Source organism: Pseudophryne corroboree, chromosome 3 (genome assembly GCF_028390025.1).
Source record: "Pseudophryne corroboree isolate aPseCor3 chromosome 3, aPseCor3.hap2, whole genome shotgun sequence".
In the NCBI taxonomy this organism is placed as follows: Eukaryota; Metazoa; Chordata; class Amphibia; order Anura; family Myobatrachidae; genus Pseudophryne; species Pseudophryne corroboree.
Genome location: NC_086446.1, coordinates 11,636,986 through 11,664,890, shown reverse-complemented (window position 1 = coordinate 11,664,890; position 27,905 = coordinate 11,636,986). Strand labels below are relative to the sequence as shown.

General features: G+C 47.1%; 1 protein-coding gene across 2 annotated transcripts in view; it reads left to right on the top strand.

Annotated features, from left to right (window-relative positions):
- The window catches only part of LOC135056959 (oocyte zinc finger protein XlCOF6-like), a 67,707-nt gene extending 41,239 nt beyond the window's left edge, over positions 1 to 26,468 (top strand). For both annotated transcript variants that reach the window (XM_063962753.1, XM_063962754.1), the window contains exons 5-6: positions 15,095 to 15,860; positions 22,230 to 26,468. In XM_063962753.1, coding sequence (XP_063818823.1) covers positions 15,095 to 15,860; positions 22,230 to 23,917 — 2,454 coding nt within the window. In that variant the 3' untranslated portion in view covers positions 23,918 to 26,468. The remainder of the gene's footprint in view (positions 1 to 15,094; positions 15,861 to 22,229) is intronic.
- The last annotated feature ends 1,437 nt before the right edge of the window (positions 26,469 to 27,905 follow it).

Below are 27,905 nucleotides of genomic sequence, written 5' to 3'. Positions count from 1 at the left end.
GCTGTATATAGAGAAGGTGGAGGTGCGGTATATAGAGAAGGTGTAGGTGCGTTATATAGAGAAGGTGGAGGTGCGGCATATAGAGAAGGTGGAGGTGCGGCATATAGAGAAGCTGTATGAGGCTTATAGAAAAGGTGGAGGTGCGGTATATAGAGAAGGTGGAGGTGCGGTATAAAGAGAAGCTGTAGGTGCGGTATATAGAGAAGCTGTAGGTGCGGTATATAGAGAAGTTGTAGGTGCGGTATATATAGATTGTGTAGGTGCTGTAGATAGAGAAGGTGGAGGTGCGGTATATAGAGAAGGTAGAGGTGCAGTATATAGAGAAGGTGGAGGTGCGGTATATAGAGAAGGTAGAGGTGCAGTATATAGAGAAGGTGGAGGTGCGGTATATAGAGATGGTGTAGGTGCGGTGTATAGAGATGGTGTAGGTGCGGTATATAGAGATGGTGTAGGTGCGGTATATAGAGAAGGTGGAGGTGCGGTATATAGAGATGGTGGAGGTGCGGTATATAGAGATGGTGTAGGTGCGGTATATAGAGATGGTGTAGGTGCGGTATATAGAGATGGTGTAGGTGCGGTATATAGAGATGGTGTAGGTTCAGTATATAGAGAAGGTGGAGGTGCGGTATATAGAGATGGCGTAGGTGCTGTATATAGAGAATGTGTAGGTGCGGTATATAGAGAAGGTGGAGGTGCGGCATATAGAGAAGGTGGAGGTGCGGCATATAGAGAAGGTGGAGGTGCGGCATATAGAGAAGCTGTATGAGGCATATAGAGAAGGTGTAGGTGCGGTATATAGAGAAGGTGGAGGTGTGGTATATAGAGATGGTGTAGGTGCGGTATATAGAGAAGGTGTAGGTGCTGTAAATAGAAAAGGTGTAGGTGCGGTATATAGAGAAGGTGTAGGTGCTGTATATAGAGAATGTGTAGGTGCGGTATATAGAGAAGGTGGAGGTGCAGTATATAGAGAAGGTGTAGGTGCGGTATATAGAGAAGGTGGAGGTGCGGTATATAGAGATGGTGTAGGTGCGGTATATAGAGATGGTGTAGGTTCAGTATATAGAGAAGGTGGAGGTGTGGTATATAGAGAAGGTGGAGGTGTGGTATATAGAGAAGGTGTAGGTGCGGTATATAGAGATGGTGTAGGTGCGGTATATAGAGAAGGTGTAGGTGCGGTATATAGAGATGGTGTAGGTGCGGTATATAGAGATGGTGTAGGTTCGGTATATAGAGAAGGTGGAGGTGCGGTATATAGAGAAGGTGTAGGTGCAGTATATAGAGAAGGTGTAGGTGCTGTATATAGAGAATGTGTAGGTGCGGTATATAGAGAAGGTGGAGGTGCAGTATATAGAGAAGGTGGAGGTGCGGTATATAGAGATGGTGTAGGTGCAGCATATAGAGATGGTGTAGGTGCAGCATATAGAGAAGGTGTAGGTGCGGTATGTAGAGAAGGTGGAGGTGCGGTATATAGAGATGGTGTAGGTGCGGTATATAGAGAAGGTGTAGGTGCTGTATATAGAGAAGGTGTAGGTGCTGTATATGGAGAATGTGTAGGTGTGGTAAATAGAGAAGGTGGAGGTGCGGTATATAGAGATGGTGTAGGTGCAGTATATAGAGAAGGTGTAGGTGCGGTATATAGAGAAGGTGTAGGTGCTGTATATGGAGAAGGTGGAGGTGCGGTATATAGAGAAGGTGGAGGTGCGGTATATAGAGAAGGTGGAGGTGCTGTGTATGGAGAATGTGTAGGTGTGGTATATAGAGAAGGTGGAGGTGCGGTATATAGAGAAGGTGGAGGTGCAGTATATAGAGAAGGTGTAGGTGCGGTATATAGAGAAGGAGTAGGTGCGGTATATAGAGATGGTGTAGGTGCGGTATATAGAGAAGGTGGAGGTGCTGTATATAGAGAAGGTGTAGGTGCGGCATATAGAGATGGTGTAGGTGCGGTATATAGAGATGGTGTAGGTTCAGTATATAGAGAAGGTGGAGGTGCGGTATATAGAGAAGGTGTAGGTGCTGTATATAGAGAATGTGTAGGTGCGGTATATAGAGAAGGTGGAGGTGCAGTATATAGAGAAGATGGAGGTGCTGTATATAGAGAAGGTGGAGGTGCAGTATATAGAGAAGGTGGAGGTGCGGTATATAGAGATGGTGGAGGTGCAGTATATAGAGAAGGTGGAGCTGCGTTATATACAGAATGTGGAGGTGCAGTATATAGAGAAGGTGGAGGTGCAGTATATAGAGAAGGTGGAGGTGCGGTATATAGAGATGGTGTATGTGCAGTATATAGAGAAGGTGTAGGTGCGGTATATAGAGAAGGTGTAGGTGCTGTATACGGAGAATGTGTAGGTGTGGTATATAGAGAAGGTGGAGGTGCGGTATATAGAGAAGGTGTAGGTGCTGTATATGGAGAATGTGTAGGTGCGGTATATAGAGAAGGTGGAGGTGCGGTATATAGAGATGGTGTAGGTGCAGTATATAGAGAAGGTGTAGGTGCGGTATATAGAGAAGGTGTAGGTGCGGTATATAGAGAAGGTGGAGGTGCGGTATATAGTGAAGGTGTAGGTGCGGTATATAGAGAAGGTGGAGGTGCGGTATATAGAGAAGGTGTAGGTGCAGTATATAGAGAAGGTGTAGGTGCGGTATATAGAGAAGGTGGAGGTGCGGTATATAGAGAAGGTGGAGGTGCGGTATATAGAGAAGGTGGAGGTGCGGTATATAGAGAAGGTGGAGGTGCAGTATATAGAGAAGGTGGAGCAGCGTTATATACAGAATGTGGAGGTGCAGTATATAGAGAAGGTGCGGTATATAGAGATGGTGTATGTGCAGTATATAGAGAAGGTGTAGGTGCGGTATATAGAGAAGGTGTAGGTGCTGTATATGGAGAATGTGTAGGTGTGGTATATAGAGAAGGTGGAGGTGCGGTATATAGAGAAGGTGGAGGTGCGGTATATAGAGAAGGCGTAGGTGCTGTATATGGAGAATGTGTAGGTGTGGTATATAGAGAAAGTGGAGGTGCGGTATATAGAGAAGGTGGAGGTGCGGTATATAGAGATGGTGTAGGTGCAGTATATAGAGAAGGTGTAGGTGCGGTATATAGAGAAGGTGTAGGTGCTGTATATGGAGAATGTGTAGGTGCGGTATATAGAGAAGGTGGAGGTGCGGTATATAGAGATGGTGTAGGTGCAGTATATAGAGAAGGTGTAGGTGCGGTATATAGAGAAGGTGGAGGTGCGGTATATAGAGAAGGTGTAGGTGCAGTATATAGAGAAGGTGTAGGTGCGGTATATAGAGAAGGTGGAGGTGCGGTATATAGAGAAGGTGGAGGTGTGGTATATAGAGAAGGTGTAGGTGCGGTATATACAGAATGTGGAGGTGCAGTATATAGAGAAGGAGGAGGTGCAGTATATACAGAATGTGGAGGTGCAGTATATAGAGAAGGTGGAGGTGCGGTATATAGAGAAGGTGTAGGTTCAGTATATAGAGAAGGTGGAGGTGCGGTATATAGAGAAGGTGGAGGTGCGGTATATAGAGATGGTGTAGGTGCGGTATATAGAGAAGGTGTAGGTGCGGTATATAGAGAAGGTGTAGGTGCGGTATATAGAGAAGGTGGAGGTGCAGTATATAGAGAAGGTGTAGGTGCTGTATATAGAGAATGTGTAGGTGCGGTATATAGAGAAGGTGATGGTGCGGTATATAGAGAAGGTGGAGGTGCGGCATATAGAGAAGGTGGAGGTGCGGCATATAGAGAAGGTGGAGGTGCGGCATATAGAGAAGCTGTATGAGGCATATAGAGAATGTGTAGGTGTGGTATATAGAGAAGGTGGAGGTGCTGTATATAGAGATGGTGTAGGTACTATATATAGAGAATGTGTAGGTGCGGTATATAGAGATGGTGTAGGTGCATTATATAGAGAAGGTGTAGGTGCAGTATATAGAGAAGGTGTAGGTGCGGTATATAGAGATGGTGTAGGTTCAGTATATAGAGAAGGTGGAGATGTGGTATATAGAGAAGGTGGAGGTGCGATATATAGAGATGGTGTAGGTGCGGTATATAGAGAAGGTGTAGGTGCGGTATATAGAGAAGGTGGAGGTGCAGTATATAGAGAAGGTGTAGGTGCGGTATATAGAGAAGGTGTAGGTGCGGTATATAGAGAAGGTGTAGGTGCGGTATATAGAGAAGGTGGAGGTGCTGTATATAGAGAAGGTGGAGGTGCGGCATATAGAGAAGGTGGAGGTGCAGTATATAGAGAAGCTGTATGAGGCATATAGAGAAGGTGTAGGTGCGGTATATAGAGAAGGTGGAGGTGCTGTATATAGAGAAGGTGGAGGTGCGGCATATAGAGAAGGTGGAGGTGCAGTATATAGAGAAGCTGTATGAGGCATATAGAGAAGGTGTAGGTGCGGTATATAGAGAAGGTGTAGGTGCGGTATATGGAGACGGTGGAGGTGCGGTATATAGAGAAGGTGTAGGTGTGGTATATAGAGATGGTGTAGGTGCGGTATATAGAGACTGTATAGGTTCAGTATATAGAGAAGGTGGAGATGTGGTATATAGAGATGGTGTAGGTTCAGTATATAGAGAAGGTGTAGGTGCGGTATATAGAGAAGGTGGAGGTGCTGTATATAGAGAAGGTGGAGGTGCGGCATATAGAGAAGGTGGAGGTGCAGTATATAGAGAAGCTGTATGAGGCATATAGAGAAGGTGTAGGTGCGGTATATAGAGAAGGTGGAGGTGCTGTATATAGAGAAGGTGGAGGTGCGGCATATAGAGAAGGTGGAGGTGCAGTATATAGAGAAGCTGTATGAGGCATATAGAGAAGGTGTAGGTGCGGTATATAGAGAAGGTGTAGGTGCGGTATATGGAGACGGTGGAGGTGCGGTATATAGAGAAGGTGTAGGTGTGGTATATAGAGATGGTGTAGGTGCGGTATATAGAGACTGTATAGGTTCAGTATATAGAGAAGGTGGAGATGTGGTATATAGAGATGGTGTAGGTTCAGTATATAGAGAAGGTGGAGGTGTGGTATATAGAGAAGGTGTAGGTGCGGTATATAGAGATGGTGTAGGTGCGGTATATAGAGAAGGTGGAGGTGCGGTATATAGAGATGGTGTAGGTGCGGTATATAGAGATGGTGTAGGTTCAGTATATAGAGAAGGTGGAGGTGCGGTATATAGAGAAGGTGTAGGTGCAGTATATAGAGATGGTGTAGGTGCAGTATATAGAGATGGTGTAGGTGTGGTATATAGAGAAGGTGGAGGTGCAGTATATAGAGAAGGTGGAGGTGCGGTATATAGAGATGGTGTAGGTGCAGTATATAGAGAAGGTGGAGGTGCAGTATATAGAGAAGGTGGAGCTGCGGTATATACAGAATGTGGAGGTGCAGTATATAGAGAAGGTGGAGGTGCGGTATATAGAGATGGTGTAGGTGCAGTATATAGCGAAGGTGTAGGTGCGGTATATAGAGAAGGTGTAGGTGCTGTATATGGAGAATGTGTAGGTGTGGTATATAGAGAAGGTGGAGGTGCGGTATATAGAGAAGGTGTAGGTGCGGTATATAGAGAAGGCGTAGGTGCTGTATATGGAGAATGTGTAGGTGTGGTATATAGAGAAGGTGGAGGTGCGGTATATAGAGAAGGTGGAGGTGCGGTTTATAGAGATGGTGTAGGTGCGGTATATAGAGAAGGTGGAGGTGTGGTATATAGAGAAGGTGGAGGTGCGGTATATAGAGATGGTGTAGGTGCGGCATATAGAGAAGGTGTAGGTGCTGTATATGGAGAATGTGTAGGTGTGGTATATAGAGAAGGTGGAGGTGCTGTATATAGAGAAGGTGGAGGTGCTGTATATGGAGAATGTGTAGGTGCTGTATATGGAGAATGTGTAGGTGTGGTATATAGAGAAGGTGTAGGTGTGGTATATAGAGAAGGTGGAGGTGCGGTATATAGAGATGGTGTAGGTGCAGTATATAGAGAAGGTGTAGGTGCGGTATATAGAGAAGGTGTAGGTGCTGTATATGGAGAATGTGTAGGTGCGGTATATAGAGAAGGTGGAGGTGCGGTATATAGAGATGGTGTAGGTGCAGTATATAGAGAAGGTGTAGGTGCGGTATATAGAGAAGGTGGAGGTGCGGTATATAGAGAAGGTGGAGGTGCAGTATATAGAGAAGGTGTAGGTGCGGTATATAGAGAAGGTGGAGGTGTGGTATATAGAGAAGGTGGAGGTGCGGTATATAGAGAATTTGTAGGTGCGGTATATACAGAAGGTGGAGGTGCAGTATATAGAGAAGGTGGAGGTGCGGTATATACAGAATGTGGAGGTGCAGTATATAGAGAAGGTGGAGGTGCGGTATATAGAGATGGTGGGAGGTTTCATTATAGAGAGAAGGTGTAGGTGCGGTATATGGAGAATGTGTAGGTGTGGTATATAGAGAAGGTGGAGGTGCTGTATATAGAGATGGTGTAGGTGCTATATATAGAGAATGTGTAGGTGCGGTATATAGAGAAGGTGTAGGTGCTGTATATAGAGAAGGTGTAGGTGCAGTATATAGAGAAGGTGTAGGTGCGGTATATAGAGAAGGTGGAGGTGTGGTATATAGAGAAGGTGGAGGTGCGGTATATACAGAATGTGGAGGTGCAGTATATAGAGAAGGTGGAGGTGCGGTATATACAGAATGTGGAGGTGCAGTATATAGAGAAGGTGGAGGTGCGGTATATAGAGAAGGTGGAGGTGCGGTATATAGAGAAGGTGGAGGTGCGGTATATAGAGAAGGTGGAGGTGCGGTATATAGAGAAGGTGGAGGTGCGGTATATAGAGAAGGTGTAGGTGCAGTATATAGAGAAGGTGTAGGTGCAGTATATAGAGAAGGTGGAGGTGCGGTATATAGAGAAGGTGGAGGTGCGGTATATAGAGAAGGTGGAGGTGCGGTATATAGAGAATGTGGAGGTGCGGTATATACAGAATGTGGAGGTGCAGTATATAGAGAATGTGTAGGTGTGGTATATAGAGATGGTGGAGGTGCGGTATATAGAGAAGGTGTAGGTGCGGTATATGGAGAATGTGTAGGTGCGGTATATAGAGAAGGTGGAGGTGCTGTATATAGAGATGGTGTAGGTGCAGTATATACAGAAGGTGGAGGTGCAGCATATAGAGATGTTGCATAGAGGAAGGGGCCCACACAGAGCCCGCATATGGACCCTCTCTTAAACCCCCCCTGCCTGAATGGTGTGATGTGTTTGATGCACACACACAGGGAGCGATGTACCAACACTACAATGTGGTCACAATGAGATTAGAGCGCATGGACTCAGGATCAGGGTGTGACTGGGGACCGGATCAGAGTGTGACTGGGGACCGGATCAGGGAGTGACTGGGGACCGGATCAGGGAGTGACTGGGGACCGGATCAGGGAGTGACTGGGGACCGGATCGGGGTGTGACTGGGGACCGGATCGGGGTGTGACTGGGGACCGGATCGGGGTGTGACTGGGGACCGGATCGGGGAGTGACTGGGGACCGGATCGGGGAGTGACTGGGGACCGGATCAGGGAGTGACTGGGATCGGGTGTGACTGGGGCCCGGATCGGGGTGTGACTGGGGCCCGGATCGGGGTGTGACTGGGGCCCGGATCGGGGTGTGACTGGGGCCCGGATCGGGGTGTGACTGGGGACAGGATCGGGGAGTGACTGGGGACCGGATCGGGGAGTGACTGGGGACCGGATCGGGGAGTGACTGGGGACCGGATCAGGGAGTGACTGGGGACCGGATCAGGGAGTGACTGTGGACAGGATCGGGGTGTGACTGGGGACAGGATCGGGGAGTGACTGGGGCCCGGATCGGGGTGTGACTGGGGCCCGGATCGGGGTGTGACTGGGGCCCGGATCGGGGTGTGACTGGGGACGGGATCAGGGTGTGACTGGGGACAGGATCGGGGAGTGACTGGGGACAGGATCAGGAAGTGACTGGGGACAGGATCAGGGTGTGACTGGGGACGGGATCAGGAAGTGACTGGGGACAGGATCAGGAAGTGACTGGGGACAGGATCAGGGTGTGACTGGGGACGGGATCAGGGTGTGATCACACTGTATGCCGGGATCCCTGCTGCCTCTTGCTGCATACTGTGCGTGCGGGGAGGTCAGTGGAGTGTTAGGACAATCCAAGTTGTCTGTTACCCACTGAGTGCTATGATCGTGTTACACATAACATTCATTCCCCGTCACGTCACTGTGTAGGCTGCCCCTCATTCATTCAGCTTTGTGCTGTTATAGTATAGCTGCCTACCCTTTCCTCCTCCTTACCCATAAGTAGTGCCCCAGCTGCTACCCACCCTTGCCCCCTACTCCTAGTACTGCCTGCCCCTAACCCCCTCCTTACACCCCAGTACTATCCCAGCTATCTACCATTAGTCCCTCACTACCCTCAGCACTGCCTGCCTTTAGCCCCTTCCTTGCCCCTCAGCTCTACCCCAACATTTCCCTGCCTCTACCTCCAGCTCTAACCAGCTTCTCCCTACCTCTCCCCCCCATAATATGTGATGGGACCCAGAAACAGTGGAGTAGGACCCCATTTTTTTCTAAAGTGAGGGGTCCCTGGGACCCACAAATTTTTTTGCTCACCGCAATCACTACTATTTCGCCAAGGAGTCAGCAAAAGTATATCTCTGCACTATTGAACCTGCATATAGGGAAGTATTGGCTACTACTTGGGGAGGGGGGGGGGGGGGGGGGGTTGGACCCTATCAGCAGTAGGCAAGTTGTCCTGCTGTTGGTGGGACTACACCTGACCCTTAGGGTGACTAAAATTATCCAAAGGTCGCACAGAGCCAGGAGCCCTCTGCGCCAGCGGTGAAACGGAGCCTCCGAATCAGACATCAGTTAGTTGTGCCAATAACTTGTTGCCCTCAGAACTTCTTGGTTAGTTCGTCGTGGTGTTTCCATGGAACAGTTGTGCAGAGCAGCGACCTGGTCCCCTGAGCATAATTTATAAAGTTATACAGGTTCCATAACTTTGGTTCCAGCGATGCCAGATTTGGGTATAAAGTTGTCCATGTGAATTTGCCGAATGTTGCCCCCCTCTTAAGCTTGATTTAGGAAGTCTTTGTCAGGATATGCAGTACAAAGGAAATTACACATTGTAAAATATATTTCTCTGACGTCCTAGTGGATGCCGGGAACTCCGTAAGGACCATGGGGAATATCGGCTCCGCAGGAGACTGGGCACAAAAGTAAAGCTTTAGGACTACCTGGTGTGCACTGGCTCCTCCCCCTATGACCCTCCTCCAAGCCTCAGTTAGATTTTTGTGCCCGGCCGAGAAGGGTGCACACTAGGGGCTCTCCTGAGCTTCTTAGTAAAAGTTTAGATTTAGGTTTTTTATTTTCAGTGAGACCTGCTGGCAACAGGCTCACTGCATCGAGGGACTATGGGGAGAAGAAGCGAACCTGCCTGCTTGCAGCCAGCTTGGGCTTCTTAGGCTACTGGACACCATTAGCTCCAGAGGGACCGAACACAGGCCCAGCCTCGGAGTCCGGTCCCAGAGCCGCGCCGCCGGCCCCCTTACAGAGCCAGAAGCAAGAAGAGGTCCGGAAAAATCGGCGGCAGAAGACATCAGTCTTCAACAAGGTAGCGCACAGCACTGCAGCTGTGCGCCATTGTTACTCAGGCACACTTCACACTCCGGTCACTGAGGGTGCAGGGCGCTAGGGGGGGCGCCCTGAGCAGCAATGTAAACACCTTGGCTGGCGAAAATACACCACATATAACCCCCAGGGCTATATGGATGTATTTTAACCCCTGCCAGAATTCACCAAAAAGCGGGAGAAAAGGCCGCCGAGAAGGGGGCGGAGCCTATCTCCTCAGCACACGGGCGCCATTTTCCATCACAGCTCCGCTGGAAGGACGTCTCCCTGACTCTCCCCTGCAGTCCTGCACTACAGAAAAGGGTAAAAAAGAGAGGGGGGCACTAATTTGGCGCAGTTTTATATTAACAGCAGCTATAAAGGGAAAAGCACATTTTATAGTGGTATTCCTGTCTATATATAGCGCTCTGGTGTGTGCTGGCATACTCTCCCTCTGTCTCCCCAAAGGGCTAGTGGGGTCCTGTCCTCTATCAGAGCATTCCCTGTGTGTGTGCGGTGTGTCGGTACGATTGTGTCGACATGTTTGAGGAGGAAAATGAGATGGAGGCGGAGCAATTGCCTATTGTAGAGTTGTCACCCCCTAGGGAGTCGACACATGAGTGGATGAGCTTTATGGAAGGAATTGCGTGACAGTGTCAGTTCTTTACGAAAGACAGTTGACGACATGAGACAGCCGGCTACTCAGCTTGTGCCTGTCCAGGGGTCTCAAACACCATCAGGGGCTTTAAAACGCCCGTTACCTCAGATGGCAGACACAGACACGGATACTGACTCCAGTGTCGATGATGAGGAGACAAACGTGACTTCCAGTAGGGCCACACGTTACATGATTGAGGCAATGAAAAATGTATTGCATATTTCTGATAATACAAGTACCACTAAAAAGGGTATTATGTTTGGTGAGAAAAAACTGCCTGTAGTTTTTCCTGTATCCGAGGAATTAAATGAAGTGTGTGATGAGGCGTGGGTTTCCCCCGATAAAAAACTGATAATTCCTAAAAGGTTATTGGCATCATACCCTTTCCCGCAGAGGATAGGGCACGTTGGGAAACACCCCCTAGGGTGGATAAAGCGCTCACACGCTTGTCTAAACAGGTAGCACTACCCTCTCCTGATACGGCCGCCCTAAAGGAACCTGCCGATAGAAAGCAGGAGAATATCCTAAAATGTATATACACTCACACGGGTGTTATACTGCGACCAGCAATCGCCTCAGCCTGGATGTGCAGTGCTGGTGTGGCGTGGTCGGATTCCCTGACTGAAAATATTGATACCCTAGATAGGGACAGTATATTACTGACTATAGAGCATTTAAAAGATGCATTTTTATATATGCGTGATGCACAGAGGGATATTTGCCGACTGGCATCAAGAGTTAGCGCGCTGTCCATTTCTGCAAGAAGAGGTTTATGGACGCGGCAGTGGTCAGGTGATGCGGATTCCAAAAGGCACATGGAAGTATTGCCTTATAAGGGGAGGAGTTATTTGGGGTAGGTCTATCAGACCTGGTAGCCACGGCAACTGCTGGAAAATCCACATTTTTACCCCAGGTAGCCTCTCAACATAAGAAGACGCCGTATTATCAGGCGCAGTCCTTTCGGCCACATAAGGGCAAGCGGGCAAAAAGCGCCTCATTTCTGCCCCGTGGCAGAGGGAGAGGAAAAAGGCTGCAACAAACAGCCAGTTCCCAGGAACAGAAGCCCTCTCCCGCCTCCGCAAAGTCCTCAGCATGACGCTGGGGCTTTACAAGCGGACTCAGGCACAGTGGGGGCCCGTCTCAAGAAGTTCAGCGCGCAGTGGGCCCACTCGCAAGTGGACCCCTGGATCCTTCAGGTGGTATCTCAGGGGTACAAATTGGAATTCGAGACGTCTCCCCCTCGCCGTTTCCTAAAGTCTGCTTTACCGACGTCTCCCTCAGACAGGGAGGCAGTATTGGAAGCCATTCACAAGCTGTATTCCCAGCAGGTGATATCAAGGTACCCCTCCTGCAACAGGGAAAGGGGTACTATTCCACACTATTTGTGGTACCGAAGCCGGACGGCTCGGTGAGACCAATTTTAAATCTAAAATCCTTGAACACTTACATACAGAGGTTCAAATTCAAGATGGAGTCACTCAGAGCAGTGATTGCAAACCTGGAAGAAGGGGACTATATGGTGTCTCTGGACAGCAAAGATGCTTACCTACATGTCCCAATTTACCCTTCTCACCAAGCGTACCTCAGGTTTGTGGTACAGAACTGTCACTATCAGTTTCAGACGCTGCCGTTTGGATTGTCCACGGCACCCCGGGTCTTTACCAAGGTAATGGCCGAAATGATGATACTCCTTCGAAAGAAGGGAGTTTTAGTTATCCCTTACTTGGACGATCTCCTGATAAGGGCAAGATCCATGGAACAGTTGGAAGTCGGGGTAGCACTATCTCAGATAGTGCTGCGGCAGCACGGTTGGATTCTCAATATTCCAAAATCGCAGCTGATCCCGACGACACGCCTTCTATTCCTAGGGATGATCCTGGACACAGTCCAGAAAAAGGTGTTTCTCCCGGAGGAGAAAGCCAGGGAGTTATCCGAGCTAGTCAGAAATCTCCTAAAACCAGGCCAAGTCTCAGTGCATCAATGCACAAGGGTCCTGGGAAAAATGGTGGCTTCTTACGAAGCAATCCCATTCGGCAGATTCCACGCAAGAACCTTCCAGTGGGATCTGCTAGACAAATGGTCCGGGTCGCATCTTCAGATGCATCAGCGGATAATCTTGTCACCAAAGACAAGGGTGTCTCTCCTGTGGTGGTTGCAGAGTGCTCATCTTCTAGAGGGCCGCAGATTCGGCATTCAGGACTGGGTCCTGGTGACCACGGATGCCAGCCTGAGAGGCTGGGGAGCAGTCACACAGGGAAGAAATTTCCAGGGCTTGTGGTCAAGCCTGGAGACATCACTTCACATAAATATCCTGGAGCTAAGGGCCATCTACAATGCTCTAAGCCTAGCAAGACCTCTGCTTCAAGGTCAGCCGGTGCTGATCCAGTCAGACAACATCACGGCAGTCGCCCACGTAAACAGACAGGGCGGCACAAGAAGCAGGAGGGCAATGGCAGAAGTTGCAAGGATTCTTCGCTGGGCGGAAAATCATGTGATAGCACTGTCAGCAGTGTTTATTCCGGGAGTGGACAACTGGGAAGCAGACTTCCTCAGCAGGCACGACCTCCACCCGGGAGAGTGGAGACTTCATCCAGAAGTCTTCCACATGATTGTGAACTGTTGGGAAAAACCAAAGGTGGACATGATGGCGTCCCGCCTCAACAAAAAACTAGACAGGTATTGCGCCAGGTCAAGGGACCCTCAGGCAATAGCTGTGGACGCTCTGGTAACACCGTGGGTGTACCAGTCAGTGTATGTGTTCCCTCCTCTGCCTCTCATACCCAAGGTACTGAGAATCATAAGAAGGAGAGGAGTAAGGACTATACTCGTGGCTCCGGATTGGCCAAGAAGGACTTGGTACCCGGAACTTCAAGAGATGCTCACAGAGGACCCGTGGCCTCTACCTCTAAGAAGGGACCTGCTCCAGCAGGGACCCTGTCTGTTCCAAGACTTACCGCGGCTGCGTTTGACGGCATGGCGGTTGAACGCCGGATCCTGAAGGAAAAAGGCATTCCGGATGAAGTCATCCCTACCCTGATCAAAGCCAGGAAGGATGTAACCGCACAGCATTATCACCGTATTTGGCGTAAATATGTTGCGTGGTGCGAGGCCAGGAAGGCCCCTACAGAGGAATTTCAACTGGGTCGTTTCCTGCATTTCCTGCAAACAGGACTGTCTATGGGCCTAAAATTAGGGTCCATTAAGGTTCAAATTTCGGCCCTGTCGATTTTCTTCCAGAAAGAACTGGCTTCAGTTCCTGAAGTTCAGACGTTTGTCAAGGGGGTACTGCATATACAGCCTCCTTTTGTGCCTCCAGTGGCACCTTGGGCTCTCAATGTAGTTTTGGGGTTCCTAAAATCACATTGGTTTGAACCACTCACCACTGTGGACTTAAAATATCTCACATGGAAAGTGGTAATGCTGTTGGCCCTGGCTTCAGCCAGGCGTGTCTCAGAATTGGCGGCTTTATCCTATAAAAGCCCTTACCTAATTTTTCATACGGGCAGGGCAGAATTGAGGACTCGTCCTCAATTTCTCCCTAAGGTGGTTTCAGCGTTTCACCTGAACCAGCCTATTGTGGTACCTGCGGCTACTAGGGACTTGGAGGACTCCAAGTTGCTGGACGTAGTCAGGGCCCTGAAAATATATGTTTCCAGGACGGCTGGAGTCAGAAAATCTGACTCGCTGTTTATCCTGTATGCACCCAACAAGCTGGGTGCTCCTGCTTCTAAGCAGACTATTGCTCGTTGGATTTGTAGTACAATTCAGCTTGCACATTCTGTGGCAGGCCTGCCACAGCCAAAATCTGTAAAAGCCCATTCCACAAGGAAGGTGGGCTCATCTTGGGCGGCTGCCCGAGGGGTCTCGGCGTTACAACTTTGCCGAGCAGCTACTTGGTCAGGGGCAAACACGTTTGCTAAATTCTACAAATTTGATACCCTGGCTGAGGAGGACCTGGAGTTCTCTCATTCGGTGCTGCAGAGTCATCCGCACTCTCCCGCCCGTTTGGGAGCTTTGGTATAATCCCCATGGTCCTTACGGAGTTCCCAGCATCCACTAGGACGTCAGAGAAAATAAGAATTTACTTACCGATAATTCTATTTCTCGTAGTCCGTAGTGGATGCTGGGCGCCCATCCCAAGTGCGGATTGTCTGCAATACTTGTACATAGTTATTGTTACAAAAATCGGGTTATTATTGTTGTGAGCCATCTTTCCAGAGGCTCCTCTGTTATCATGCTGTTAACTGGGTTCAGATCACAGGTTGTACGGTGTGATTGGTGTGGCTGGTATGAGTCTTACCCGGGATTCAAAATCCTTCCTTATTGTGTACGCTCGTCCGGGCACAGTATCCTAACTGAGGCTTGGAGGAGGGTCATAGGGGGAGGAGCCAGTGCACACCAGGTAGTCCTAAAGCTTTACTTTTGTGCCCAGTCTCCTGCGGAGCCGCTATTCCCCATGGTCCTTACGGAGTTCCCAGCATCCACTACGGACTACGAGAAATAGAATTATCGGTAAGTAAATTCTTATTTTCTCAGAATTTACCTTCAGGACATTGCGCTCCCTCCCTGATCTGTTACTTATATGTTCTTGAGTTTTCCTGTTACATTGTTGTGGTTTGTTGTCCTGTTTCTTCTCTCTTCTTCGGCTTTGTTAGGCAAAAACAGGACCGGTGGAGGTGGGAGGGATTAGAAGGGTGTGGAGCTTCACACTTAACTAGTTTGTGCCTAAACTCCTGTATCGGCCACTCTACCCCACTCTCAAAATATGTAGTGTAGGATTCCAGGGAAGGGATTTTATGGTGACTAAAATAATCCAATTTTTTTGTAGGTTCAGTGTGAAGATATGATGGTTCCTAAGGTAGAAGATATAGACGTAAAAGAAGAGAAATATATGAATATAGTGTATATGTCGGATAATGAGGCAGAAGATCTAGATGAAGAAGAAAAGACGTATGTGTCAAATAAGTCAGAAGATACAGAGGGAGAAAAAGAGACGTATGTGACTGACATGAAGGCAGAAGATACAGAGGAAGAAGAAGAGACGTATGTGACTGATATGAAGGCAGAAGATATAGAGGGAGAAGAAGAGACGTATGTGACTGACATGAAGGCAGAAGATACAGAGGAAGAAGAAGAGACATATGTGACTGATGTGAAGGCAGAAGATACAGAGGAAGAAGAAGAGATGTATGTGACTGATATGAAGACAGAAGATACAGAGGGAGAAGAGGAGACGTATGTGACCGATATGAAGGCAGAAGATACAGAGGGAGAAGAAGAGACATATGTGACTGATGTGAAGGCAGAAGATACAGAGGAAGAAGAAGAGACGTATGTGACTGATATAAAGGCAGAAGATACAGAGGGAGAAGAGGAGACGTATGTGACCGATATGAAGGCAGAAGATACAGAGGGAGAAGAGACACATGTAACTGATATAAAGGCAGAAGATAGAGAAGTAAAAGAAGAGACATATGTGAATATAGTGTATATGTCAGATAGTGAGGCAGAAGATGCAGAGGGAGAAGAAAAGATCTATGTGAGGGGTGATCAGCAGTGTAAGGAGGAGGAAAGCACTACATATATCAGCATAGGTGAGTAATAAACACTTATTACAGATAAGAGTCACATATTCTCCTTCCTCAGTCACTACAGCAATCTCTTATCCTTCACCCTCCTCTGTCAGTACAGACTAATGTGGGAAATGTGTCTGCCCAGTGCGGGAATCAGGAGCCATCAGCCCCTATTATACTCCTGCTCTCACCCTCACATCATGTCACTGTTACCAGCCCAGAGATCTGACCAGTCTCCTCCCCATCCTCTCTGGTGTATCTCATACATGAGGAGACATCAGACCCCATTATACTCCTGCTCTCCTCCTCACATCATGTCACTGTGTGTTACCAGCCCAGAGATCGGACCAGTCTCCTCCCCACACTCTCTGGTGTATCTCATACATCAGCAGCCATTAGCCCCTATTATACTCCTGCTCTCCCCCTCACATCATGTCACTGTGTGTTACCAGCCCAGAGATCTGACCAGTCTCCTCCTCACACTCTCTGGAATATCTCGTACATCAGGAGCCATCAGCCCCTATTATACTCCTGCTCTCCCCTCACATCATGTCTCTGTGTGTTACCAGCCCAGAGATCTGACCAGTCTCCTCCCCACACTCTCTGGTGTATATCATACATCAGGAGCTATCAGCCCCTATTATACTCCTGCTCTCCCCCTCACATCATCTCACTGTGAGTTACCAGCCCAGAGATATGACCAGTCTCCTCCCCACACTCTCTGGTGTATCTCATACATCAGGAGCCATGAGCCCCTATTATACTCCTGCTCTCCCCCTCACATCATGTCACTGTGTGCTAGCAGCCCAGAGATCTGACCAGTCTCCTCCCCACACTCTGGTGTATCTCATACATCAGGAATCATCAGCTCCTATTGTACTCCTGTTCTCCCCTCACATCATGTCACTGTGTGCTACCAGCCCCGATATCTGACCAGTCTCCTCCCCACACTCTCTGGTGTATCTCATACATCAGGAGCCATCAGCCCCTATTATACTCCTGCTCTCCCCCTTACATCATGTCACTGTGTGTTACCAGCCCAGAGATCTGACCAGTCTCCTCACCACACTCTCTGGAATATCTCGTACATCAGGAGCCATCAGCCCCTATTATACTCCTGCTCTCTCCTCACATCATGTCACTGTGTGTTACCAGCCCAGAGATCTGACCAGTCTCCTCCCTACACTCTCTGGTGTATCTCATACATCAGGAGCCATCAGCCCCTATTATACTCCTGCTCTCCCCCTCACATCATGTCACTGTGAGTTACCAGCCCAGAGATCTGACCAGTCTCCTCCCCACACTCTCTGGAATATCTCGTACATCAGGAGCCATCAGCCCCTATTATACTCCTGCTCTCCCCCTCACATGTCACTGTGAGTTACCAGCCCAGAGATCTGACCAGTCTCCTCCCCACACTCTCTGGTGTATCTCATACATCAGGAGCCATCAGCCCCTATTATACTCTTGCTTTCCCCCTCACATCGTGTCACTGTGTGTTACCAGCCCAGAGATCTGACCAGTCTCCTCCCCACACTCTTTGGGTTGTATAATAATACCTGACTTCTTGATTCTCTTTATGTGTATACTAATAATATGGTCCCCCTTTCACTGACTGCACATGTGACTTTATATATTACGTTCTTGTATAGCATTTTGTTTCCACAATAATATTTCTATATGATAATTTAACAATGTATACCAATCACCCAGTATGTTAGAAGGTAGGCCACATTGTGTCCCTTTTATGTTTATTACCTATTAGAAGAAGGTAAGATTGCTTGTATGTATCCCTGAGGAAGTCATAAAGACCACACTGGAGGTCAGGATGAAACGCGTTGTGGAAACGTTGGTGCCTTTTTTCATTGGCATCCATTATCCTTGTTGATTTTAGAAAGATTTTTCAGATAAGCTATTCATACCTTTAATTCATAGTATGATTGCATTTGTCTTGTTTTGTCGCACTATGATGGATGTTTTCACCCTTTGAGCACCAGCCCATCTATGATGAACCAGGGTGCGAAGGGCCTTTACACCAAGCCAATTACTTAACTAATTTGATTACATTTCGTATATGAATAAAGAGCCCTGGTCAGTTAGAATTTGTTTTGGATTCCCCAGCCTCATACAAAGAAGTAGTAGCTCCTTGGCTATAGCACTTATCTTGATATTACGTGATGGAATGGTTTCTGGATAGCTCATGGCTTAATCCGGAACTACTAATACTTGTGGCTCTAAGCCAATTTTTCCAAATGTCTCTCCAGTCCATCCATGCCTCTCTGTTCAAAGGCAAATTGATCCACCAGAATAGGAAGAAAGGGGCCCTGTAATCAGGAGAGGTTTCCTGACATACTGGGCAGGACAGGCAGAACGTTTTTACTGCCATAAGTATTCCTGGTATTCCTGGCCAGTAAATTGTAGTAACACTCTTTCCAGGGTCTTTTCTTCTCCTGAATAACCCCAACAATGATGCGTGTGCGCAGACTTAAACACATTTTCTAGGGTAGTATCATTAATTGATCCCTAGCAAATTCTTGTAACAAAATAAGCATTGGAATTGGGGACCAGTCCTCACCTCTTTCTGGTGGCACCAAAGTTTCCACAATGGTGTCCCTGGCCAATGTTTGCTGCAGCTGCTCCTTTCGTCGTCTTGGTCAAGACTTCAGATGACTAGCGGTAGTGGACCTGTATTTAGGATCCATAAATTACAGAGTTGGATAGGTTCCTTTAAGGTTGGACTTTTGGTCGGTGTATCAGTTGCCGACATGTCCAGCCAGATCTGGTCAGCAAGAACCTCCTGAATAGGGTAATATCTCACTACAGGATAAGGGGGTTTGGTAGATTTGGGGCTATGGCAGCCACTACATTAACTGTTTGGTCCTTAAGCATAATCGGAAGGCAGATTTGCTCATATTCCTCTGTGGTTGAATGGATGCATAGCACTTCTTTTGGACTGATAGAACTGAAGACCAATGTCCGTCCACTTCCAGAGTTCACCTGGGACAAAACCACATGTTGGTTTATCAGAACAGTCACCCAAAACAGCTACAGACCCCCATACAGGGAGTCGTGGTTCAGCAACTAGGAAAGGTCGGGACCCAACCAAGCAACTGTACAGTCCACAGGTTCCTGACTGCTTGGTCATTCAACAAGGAAATGCCTAGGTTCACAACATTCAAAACACTTAGGTGTAGAGACTCTTCCTACCTGCTCTGCCTTAGGTAGTGTCAACTTTTATCTGGACAACAGTTTTGGATTCTCCTCTGGAGCATTAGACATGTGTTGCAGATACAGTGATCATTTGCTAGAATCTCCACCATACGGCCAGGCGAATTGGTTTTCTGGCTGCACTTTGAAGAGTTCTGCCAGCTGGGAGAGAACTGCTTTACCCTTGAGAAAACGCCAGTCATGGCAGTTCAGAGCTCTCCCCGGGCCCATCACTCCTATCTAGGCCAAAATATCAGCATTTACTTGCTGATACTCAGAAACCTGTTCATCAGACAAATCAATATAAACCCACTGAGCTTCACCGCTCAAATATAGTGCCAGTTTTTCTTCCCAGGCTTCTGGCAGACATTTAAGCCTTGTGATGGTTCTCTCAAAGGCTAAGAGAGACGCCTCCACTTCATCCGAGGAGGACATTTTCTGCAACACAGATGCACCAGACTGACCATGTAGCTGCCTTGCTTGAACCAGCTCTACATGCGAGAGCTCAGTATTTTCTACCTGGGCTTCTGCGAGCTGCAGCATTTGGGCCTGCTGCACAGCGTCCACATATCGCAATGCCCCTAGCTGCTCTTGGTACCTGGTGGCACTATTACACAAAGCCATCACAATATCCCACAATTTCACCACATGTGGCAATTATGGTAACAGATAATGCTCACATAGGTTTTCCTAAACCACCTTCCTGCAGTTTATTCAGGGAAGTCAGGATGGTACAATCAGCGTAAGGTGTGGTTGCCAATCATCAACAAAAACAATATCCACCCTGCATGTAGCTAAACACTTTAGTCACCTCTCTGGTTGCCAACTAGTTCAGCATCTGTCTTTGCACCCCCATCACAGAATCGGCTATTTCTGATAATTTCCTAGTACTAACTATCTAAACCATAAATTATTCACATCCATGTGCTCCACCTGTGAACCTGTGTTGTCTGCAGAGAAAGAGAAGTGTGAGGGATTAATCCTGTCTGCAGCATGAACTGCTGGTGCTATCCCTGTTCTTCAGTGTCGGCTCTGCATTCTGCCGGCGATATCCCCGTCCCTCAGTGTCGGCTCTGCATTCTGCCGGTGATATCCCTGTACCTCAGTGTCGGCTCTGCATTCTGTCGGTGATATCCCTGCTGTTCTTCAGTGTCGGCTCTGCATTCTGCCGGTGATATCCCTGTCCCTCAGTGTCGGCTCTGCATTCTGTCGGTGATATCCCTGCTGTTCTTCAGTGTCGGCTCTGCATTCTGCCGGTGATATCCCTGTACCTCAGTGTCGGCTCTGCATTCTGTCGGTGATATCCCTGCTGTTCTTCAGTGTCGGCTCTGCGTTCTGCCGGTGATATCCCTGTCCCTCAGTGTCGGCTCTGCATTCTGCCGGTGATATCCCTGTACCTCAGTGTCGGCTCTGCATTCTGTCGGTGATATCCCTGTACCTCAGTGTCGGCTCTGCATTCTGTCGGTGATATCCCTGTTCTTCAGTGTCGGCTCTGCATTCTGCCGGTGATATCCCCATTCCTCAGTATCGGCTCTGCATTCTGCCGGTGATATCCCCGTTCCTCAGTATCGGCTCTGCATTCTGCCGGTGATATCCCCGTCCCTCAGTGTCGGCTCTGCATTCTGCCGGTGATATCCCTGTACCTCAGTGTCGGCTCTGCATTCTGTCGGTGATATCCCTGTTCTTCAGTGTCGGCTCTGCATTCTGCCGGTGATATCCCCATTCCTCAGTATCGGCTCTGCATTCTGTCGGTGATATCCCTGTTCTTCAGTGTCGGCTCTGCATTCTGCCGGTGATATCCCCATTCCTCAGTATCAGCTCTGCATTCTGCCAGCGATATCCCTGTTCCTCAGTATCGGCTCTGCATTCTGCCAGCGATATCCCTGTTCTTCAGTGTCGGCTCTGCGTTCTGCCAGCGATATCCCCGTTCCTCAGTGTCTGCTCTGCGTTCTGCTGGTGATATCCCCGTTCCTCAGTGTCGGCTCTGCGTTCTGCTGGTGATATCCCCGTTCCTCAGTGTCTGCTCTGCGTTCTGCTGGTGATATCCCCCTTCCTCAGTGTCGGCTCTGCGTTCTGCTGGTGATATCCCCGTTCCTCAGTGTCTGCTCTGCGTTCTGCTGGTGATATCCCCGTTCCTCAGTGTCGGCTCTGCGTTCTGCTGGTGATATCCCCGTTCCTCAGTGTCTGCTCTGCGTTCTACCAGCGATATCCCCGTTCCTCAGTGTCGGCTCTGCATTCTGCTGGTGATATCCCTGTTCCTCAGTGTCTGCTCTGCATTCTGCCAGCGATATCCCTGTTCTTCAGTGTCGGCTCTGCATTCTGCCGGTGATATCCCCGTCCCTCAGTGTCGGCTCTGTATTCTGCTGGCGATATCCCCCGTTCCTCAGTGTCGGCTCTGGGTTCTGCCGGCGATATCCCCGTTCCTCAGTGTTGGCTCTGCGTTCTGCCAGCGATATCCCTGTCCCTCCGTGTCGGCTCTGCGTTCTGCCAGCGATATCCCCGTTCCTCAGTGTCTGCTCTGCGTTCTGCTGGTGATATCCCCGTTCCTCAGTGTCGGCTCTGCGTTCTGCTGGTGATATCCCCGTTCCTCAGTGTCGGCTCTGCGTTCTGCTGGTGATATCCCCGTTCCTCAGTGTCTGCTCTGCGTTCTGCCAGCGATATCCCCGTTCCTCAGTGTCGGCTCTGCATTCTGCTGGTGGTATCCCTGTTCCTCAGTGTGAACCTTTTATCTTCACAGTATGAAGACCCTTTAATGGTGTATTGATTATCCTATTTTTTAGACAGGTAGCAGCGATACCATCTAAGTAACATCACACAGCGCTTGGTACGTGAGGGGTTCCTATCTCCTGATGCCTCCTGGGCAATCTACATGACTCATAAAAGTTTCTCAAGCTGCAGACTTTGGCACGTTATGTGGTTGCTCTGTCTGTATGTTACTGTGGCTGGGGGTAAGCCATGTGATTGGCTTAGAACATAACACAGCCACATTGTCAATGTTTTATCCAATCAGCAAACGAGTCCTATAGGCTGTATATACATCTATAATGGTAATGAGGTGTACTTAGGTTGCAAATTGAAGTTACATCACAGATCATCTTGAACTCACTAGTAGTAGGAACTTGGGGCATTACAGTCTGCTTCTCAATGTAACATAAGATGTTTATTTCCATTCATTTCCGGCAGATGGATGCAGCTACAGGAATAGCTCAGAAGGACATCTCATTTTGACTCGAGGAAAAAACACCCTTCTCCGAAATATACATCCAGTAATTAAGAATTCCACTATATCATCTGATGCATATAATAATAATGATGACACAATTTGTCCTGATACCTCTGGTATTGCTGCACGTAGTACAGCTCACACAGGTGCTAAAATGCATTCATGCTTTGAGTGTGGGAAATGTTTTACAAAGAAAGATCTTGTTAGACATCAGAGAAGTCACACAGGTGAGAAGCCATTTCCATGTTCCGAGTGTGGGAAATGTTTCACACAGAAATCACATCTTTTTAGACATCAGAAAACTCACACAGGTGAGAAACCGTTTGCATGCCCTGAATGTGGGAAATGTTTTACAGAGAAATCATCTCTTCTTATTCATCAGGAAAGTCACGTAACTGGTTTAATATATACATGCCCTGAGTGTGGCCAAGGTTTTACACAGAAACCTGAGCTTGTTAAACATCAGAGACGTCACATAGGTGAGAAGCTATTTCCATGCTCTGAGTGTGAGAAATGGTTTACACAAGAACAACACCTTATTTCCCATCAGAGGAGTCACACAGGTGAGAAACCATTCACATGCTCTGAATGTGGGAAATGTTTTATATACGAATCACTTCTTGTTACACATCAGAGATGTCACACTGGTGAGAAACCATTTTCATGTTCTGAGTGTGGAAAATGTTTTACACGGACATCGCATCTTATTAGACATCAGAGATGTCACACTGGTGAGAGGCCATTTTCATGCTCTGACTGTGGGAAATGTTTTACACGAAAACCCGCTCTTGTTGCACATCGGAGAATTCACACCGGTGAGAAACCATTTCCATGCTCTGAGTGTGGAAAATGTTTTAAGATGAAATCAGATCTTATTATACATCAGAAATGTCACAACAGTGAGAAACCATTTCTATGTTTTGAGTGTGGGAAATGTTTTAAACTGAAATCAAGACTTGTTGCACATGAGAGAAGTCACACAGGTGAGAAACCATTTATATGTCCTGATTGTGGGAAATGTTTTACACTGAAATCAGATCTTGATACACATCAGAGAAGTCATACAGGTGAGAAACCATTTATATGTCCTGATTGTGGGAAATGTTTTACACTGAAATCAAGTCTTGTTACACATCAAAAAAATCACACTGGTGAGAAACCATTTGCATGTCCTGATTGTGGGAAATGTTTTACACTGAAATCAGGTCTTGTTGCACATCAGAGAAGTCACACTGGTGAGAAACCATTTCTGTGTCTTGAGTGTGGGAAATGTTTTGCAAGGAAAGCACGTCTTGTTAGACATCAGAAAAGTCACACAGGTGAGAGGCCATTTTCATGCTTTGACTGTGGGAAATGTTTTACACGAAGTTCAGGTCTTGTTACACATCAGAAAATTCACACTGGTGAGAAACCATTTCCATGCTCTGAGTGTGGAAAATGTTTTAAGCAGAAAGCAGAACTTGTTAGGCATCAGAGAAATCACACAGGAGAGAGGCCATTTATGTGTAACGAGTGTGGGAAAAGTTATACTATGAAATCACATCTTATTAGACATGAGGGACTTCATACCAGTGCGAAACCATTTCCATGTTCTGAGAGTGAAAAATGGTATTCACCTTATTCGCCACCAGAGAACTCACACAGGTGAGAAACCATTTTCATGTTCTTTGTGTGGGAAATGTTTTACACGGAAATCAGATCTTGTTATACATTAGAGAAATCACACAGCTGAAAAATAATTTCCCTAAAGCTGATAGACATGACTGAGATACAGTAATATTAAAACAAATGAACAAGATAAATATCAGAAAAAGTATTTCACCGCCTTAATGAAGGAGAATGATTATTTCTGGAAAGTGGGTTTTTATAAGAAAAGGCACTTAATCTGTGAACGCTGGCTACTTACATGATTTCTGGTTTCATTGCAGTTCCAATTGTTTGGACCCTTGTAACCCATTCTGACTTCATATCTATTACTGGTATAGTCCCTGGAGTTTCACTGTTCTATATTGCAAAGTTCCAGTAATATGCTTTATGAATGGGCAAAAATACAGTTGTTAAGGAACTCCAGCGCTGTGTGTGTGAGACCCCTAGAGCCAGTGAGAGGATCTTCCGCCAATAACAGCCGCTCCTCTTCCCATAGAGCTGTGTGCAATCACCTGTACTTGAGATGCCGCCTGGACTTAAGGGGCTCACACAATAGGCTAGAGACCACAAGGTAATAACCTGGAGTGTAGCAGCTGGCAAGGCAAGAGTTACTTTTAAGTAGACTAGACAACAATGGTAACTGCAGACAGACTTTGGCAAAATATGCCGACTGAAGACTACTGTACTGGAAATGTAGAGGATTAATACACAGACAATGGTTACTGGAGTCGTAAGGTGTTCATTGCAGGTGAAACAGCCAGGTTGATGGTTAATTGCTGGAAACAATCAGGTGCTGGATGTCTACTGGCATTTGAAGCAGAGTGCTGACAGCATGAACCTAGCTGCAGGGAGACTTGCTGGATGAACTGTGTGACTAGGCCGCAGTTTGCAATCACAGACGGGATACCGACACAGTGACTAAGCTACGACTTGAGTACAGGTTTAGACGTACTGAAAATACTGTAATTAGCCGCAGACTTGTGACTACAGGCATGGCTGGGATGAATGTACTTTGCTTTTGGCAACCACAGACACACAGGCTGGATGTGCACATAACCAGAGCTAGCACATTCACAGAGACATGGCAGGAGCCTGGACAGTGGACCAGACACAACACAATGACCGGTACACAGCAGAATCCAACAGGGCATGGGTGCAGGACTGGCAGGGACAGCACACTGAGGACTTAGGCAGGATACAAGGATATGGGAACACATTGGCAGGGAACCAGGACACAGGTACAGACGAGGACACTGGGAACTGTACAGGGATTTCATGACAAGTTCACTAGCGTCAGGAACTAGGGAATATCACCGGCAGGCAGGAACTGACTAGAATCCCTAATAAAAGGGAGACAGACCAATCATAGGAGTCATCAGGCTGAGGTCAGGTAACACATTTCCAAACTGATGAGCTGCTGCTAAAAGCAGACAGCATCCTAGTTGCTAGGGGACAGCCGGAATACAAACAGGAAAGAGTCACAACAGTGCAAACCTAAAAAAAAAAAAAATTCCAGGAAGAATCATTCTACCACATCAAGGCTATATAAGACCTTTGCTGATATTTATCTGTGGAGTTGTGGCAGTAAATTTTTATTAACTTTTTTGGCGTTTATTATCATTTAGATTTTTATATTTTGACCACCGTTTGCCGATTTAGAGATACAGTAATACCTTATAGAGGGCAATTCAAATATTAAGTCATACAGTATATTAAGTTAGATTAGGCCTTATTCTTGGCAATAATAAGACTACATTGTTCTATAGCATTCTAATAAATATTCTCGACAATGGGCTTCAGATATAATGAGAAACTGGGACACTATTACATTGTTTGGTCATACTTTCTAATCAGCCCTTTAAGTGTTAAGGAAGAGTGGGACTTGTCCTCAACATATATATCAAAAGTGTTGATGACAAGACCCAATCCTCAGCACTGTAGGAGATTAAAGAGGGGATGAAATTTACCTTACTGTTGATAGTGGCCAATGGAGGAGGCAGGGCATGATGACCTCATACTGCAGGTCCTATTGACATCATCAGGCCCTACCTATTAGTCTGGAAATGGCTGAATGGCATTAAAAATGCCCAATCTTCCTCATCCTGGAACCTAAATATTCTTGGGTAACTTCTTTAGAAAGAAGGGAGTCATCTTTTTCAGATTATTTGTTTACTTTAGAAGTTGTCATTTGATCAGTGTGTTCACCAGTCAGTAAGTTTCTATGCTGTAGAAATCATGAAGTAAAGGGATGGAGAAGGATCTCTCCCATCCTCACTTCAATAAATTCAAAGACACACTCGAGAATCAGTGTGGGCATTTAATGTGATTGTTCTCCCTCATCCTGGTATGTGCATACTCACTTTCAGTAACTATGCCCACTTAGTACTTATTGTCTGGTGATGCCAATATCACCCCATCCTGACATCAATAAATGTTCCTCTCATTCCATGTTAGGTTGTCTACTTTTCAAAATGGTGTTTCTTGTTGGGGTACATAATTGTTCTTGCATATTCTATGTATTTCATTCAAACTAATAAAAATATGCATCATGATGTTCGAGTGCCGATTTTATTATGGAAAACTACACAAATAATCCTGTTTTTTCCTATTCTGGAAATTATCAGGGAGAAGGAAGGAGGAGAGTCTGGGAAGCAGATAGAAGGAAGGGTGAGGGTCTTGTGAGTAGAGAGGAGGAAGCTTGAGAGTATGATTGGTGTAGGTGGAAGGGTGTGGGTCTGATTGGTGTAGGTGGAAGAGTAAAGGTCTGGTGAGCAGAGGAGGAAATGATATGATTGGTGTAGGTGGAAGAGTAAAGGACTGTTGAGCACAGAAGGAAATGAGGATATGATTGGAGTAGGTGGAAGAGTAAAGGTCTGATGAGCAGAGGAGGAAATCAGGGTATGATTGGTTTGGGTCTGGGACTGAGGATAGACAGCAAAAAGGTCGACGCCAATTGGTCGGCACACCGTAGGTCGACATGGACAAAAGGTCGACAGGAACAAGGTCGACATGAGTTTTTTTGTTGTCGTTTTCTTCGTAGAGTGACCGGGAACCCCAATTAGTGCACCGCATCCCCTCGCATGGTGCCTTCGCTCCGCTACCGCTTCGCTCGGCACAGATTACCGTTCCAATCATAGTCCACGTAGATTAATTATGAAAAGGTTCCAAAACAGAATTTTTTTTTTTTAAACTCATGTCGACCTTTTTCCATGTCGACCTTGTTCCTATTGACCTAAGGTTTGTCGACCAATTGGCGTCGACCTAAGGTTTGTCGACCTTTTTGCTGTCGATCTGGAGTCCGGATACCGATTGGTTTAGCTGGAAGAGTTAAGGTTTGGTGAGCAGAGGAGGAAATGAGGATATGATTGGTGTAGGTGGAAGAGTAAAGGTCTGGTGAGCATAGGAGAAAATGAGGGTATGATTGGTGTAGGTGGAAGAGTAAACGTCTGGTGAGCAGAGGAGGAAATTATATGATTGATGTAGGTGGAAGAGTAAAGGTCTGGTGAGCAGAGAAGGAAATGAGGGTATGATTGGCGTAGGTGTAAGAGTAAAGGTCTGGTGAGCAGAGGAGGAAATGATATGATTGGCGTAGGTGTAAGAGTAAAGGTCTGGTGAGCAGTGGAGGAAATGAGGATATGATTGGTGTAGGTGGGAGTAAAGGTCTGGTGAGCAGAGGAGGAAATGAGGGTATGATTGGTGTAGGTGGAAGAGTAAAGGTCTGGGGAGCAGAGGAGGAAATGAGGATATGATTGGTGTAGGTGGAATAGTAAAGGTCTGGTGAGCAGAGGAGGAAATGAGGATATGATTAGCGTAGGTGGAAGAGTAAAGGTCTGGTGAGCAGAGGAGGAAATCAGGGTATGATTGATTTGGTGTAGGTGGAAGAGTAAAGGTCTGATGAGCAGAAGAGGAAATCGGGGTATAATTGGTTTAGGTGGAAGAGTTAAGGTTTGGTGAGCAGTGGAGGAAATGAGGATATGATTGGCGTAGGT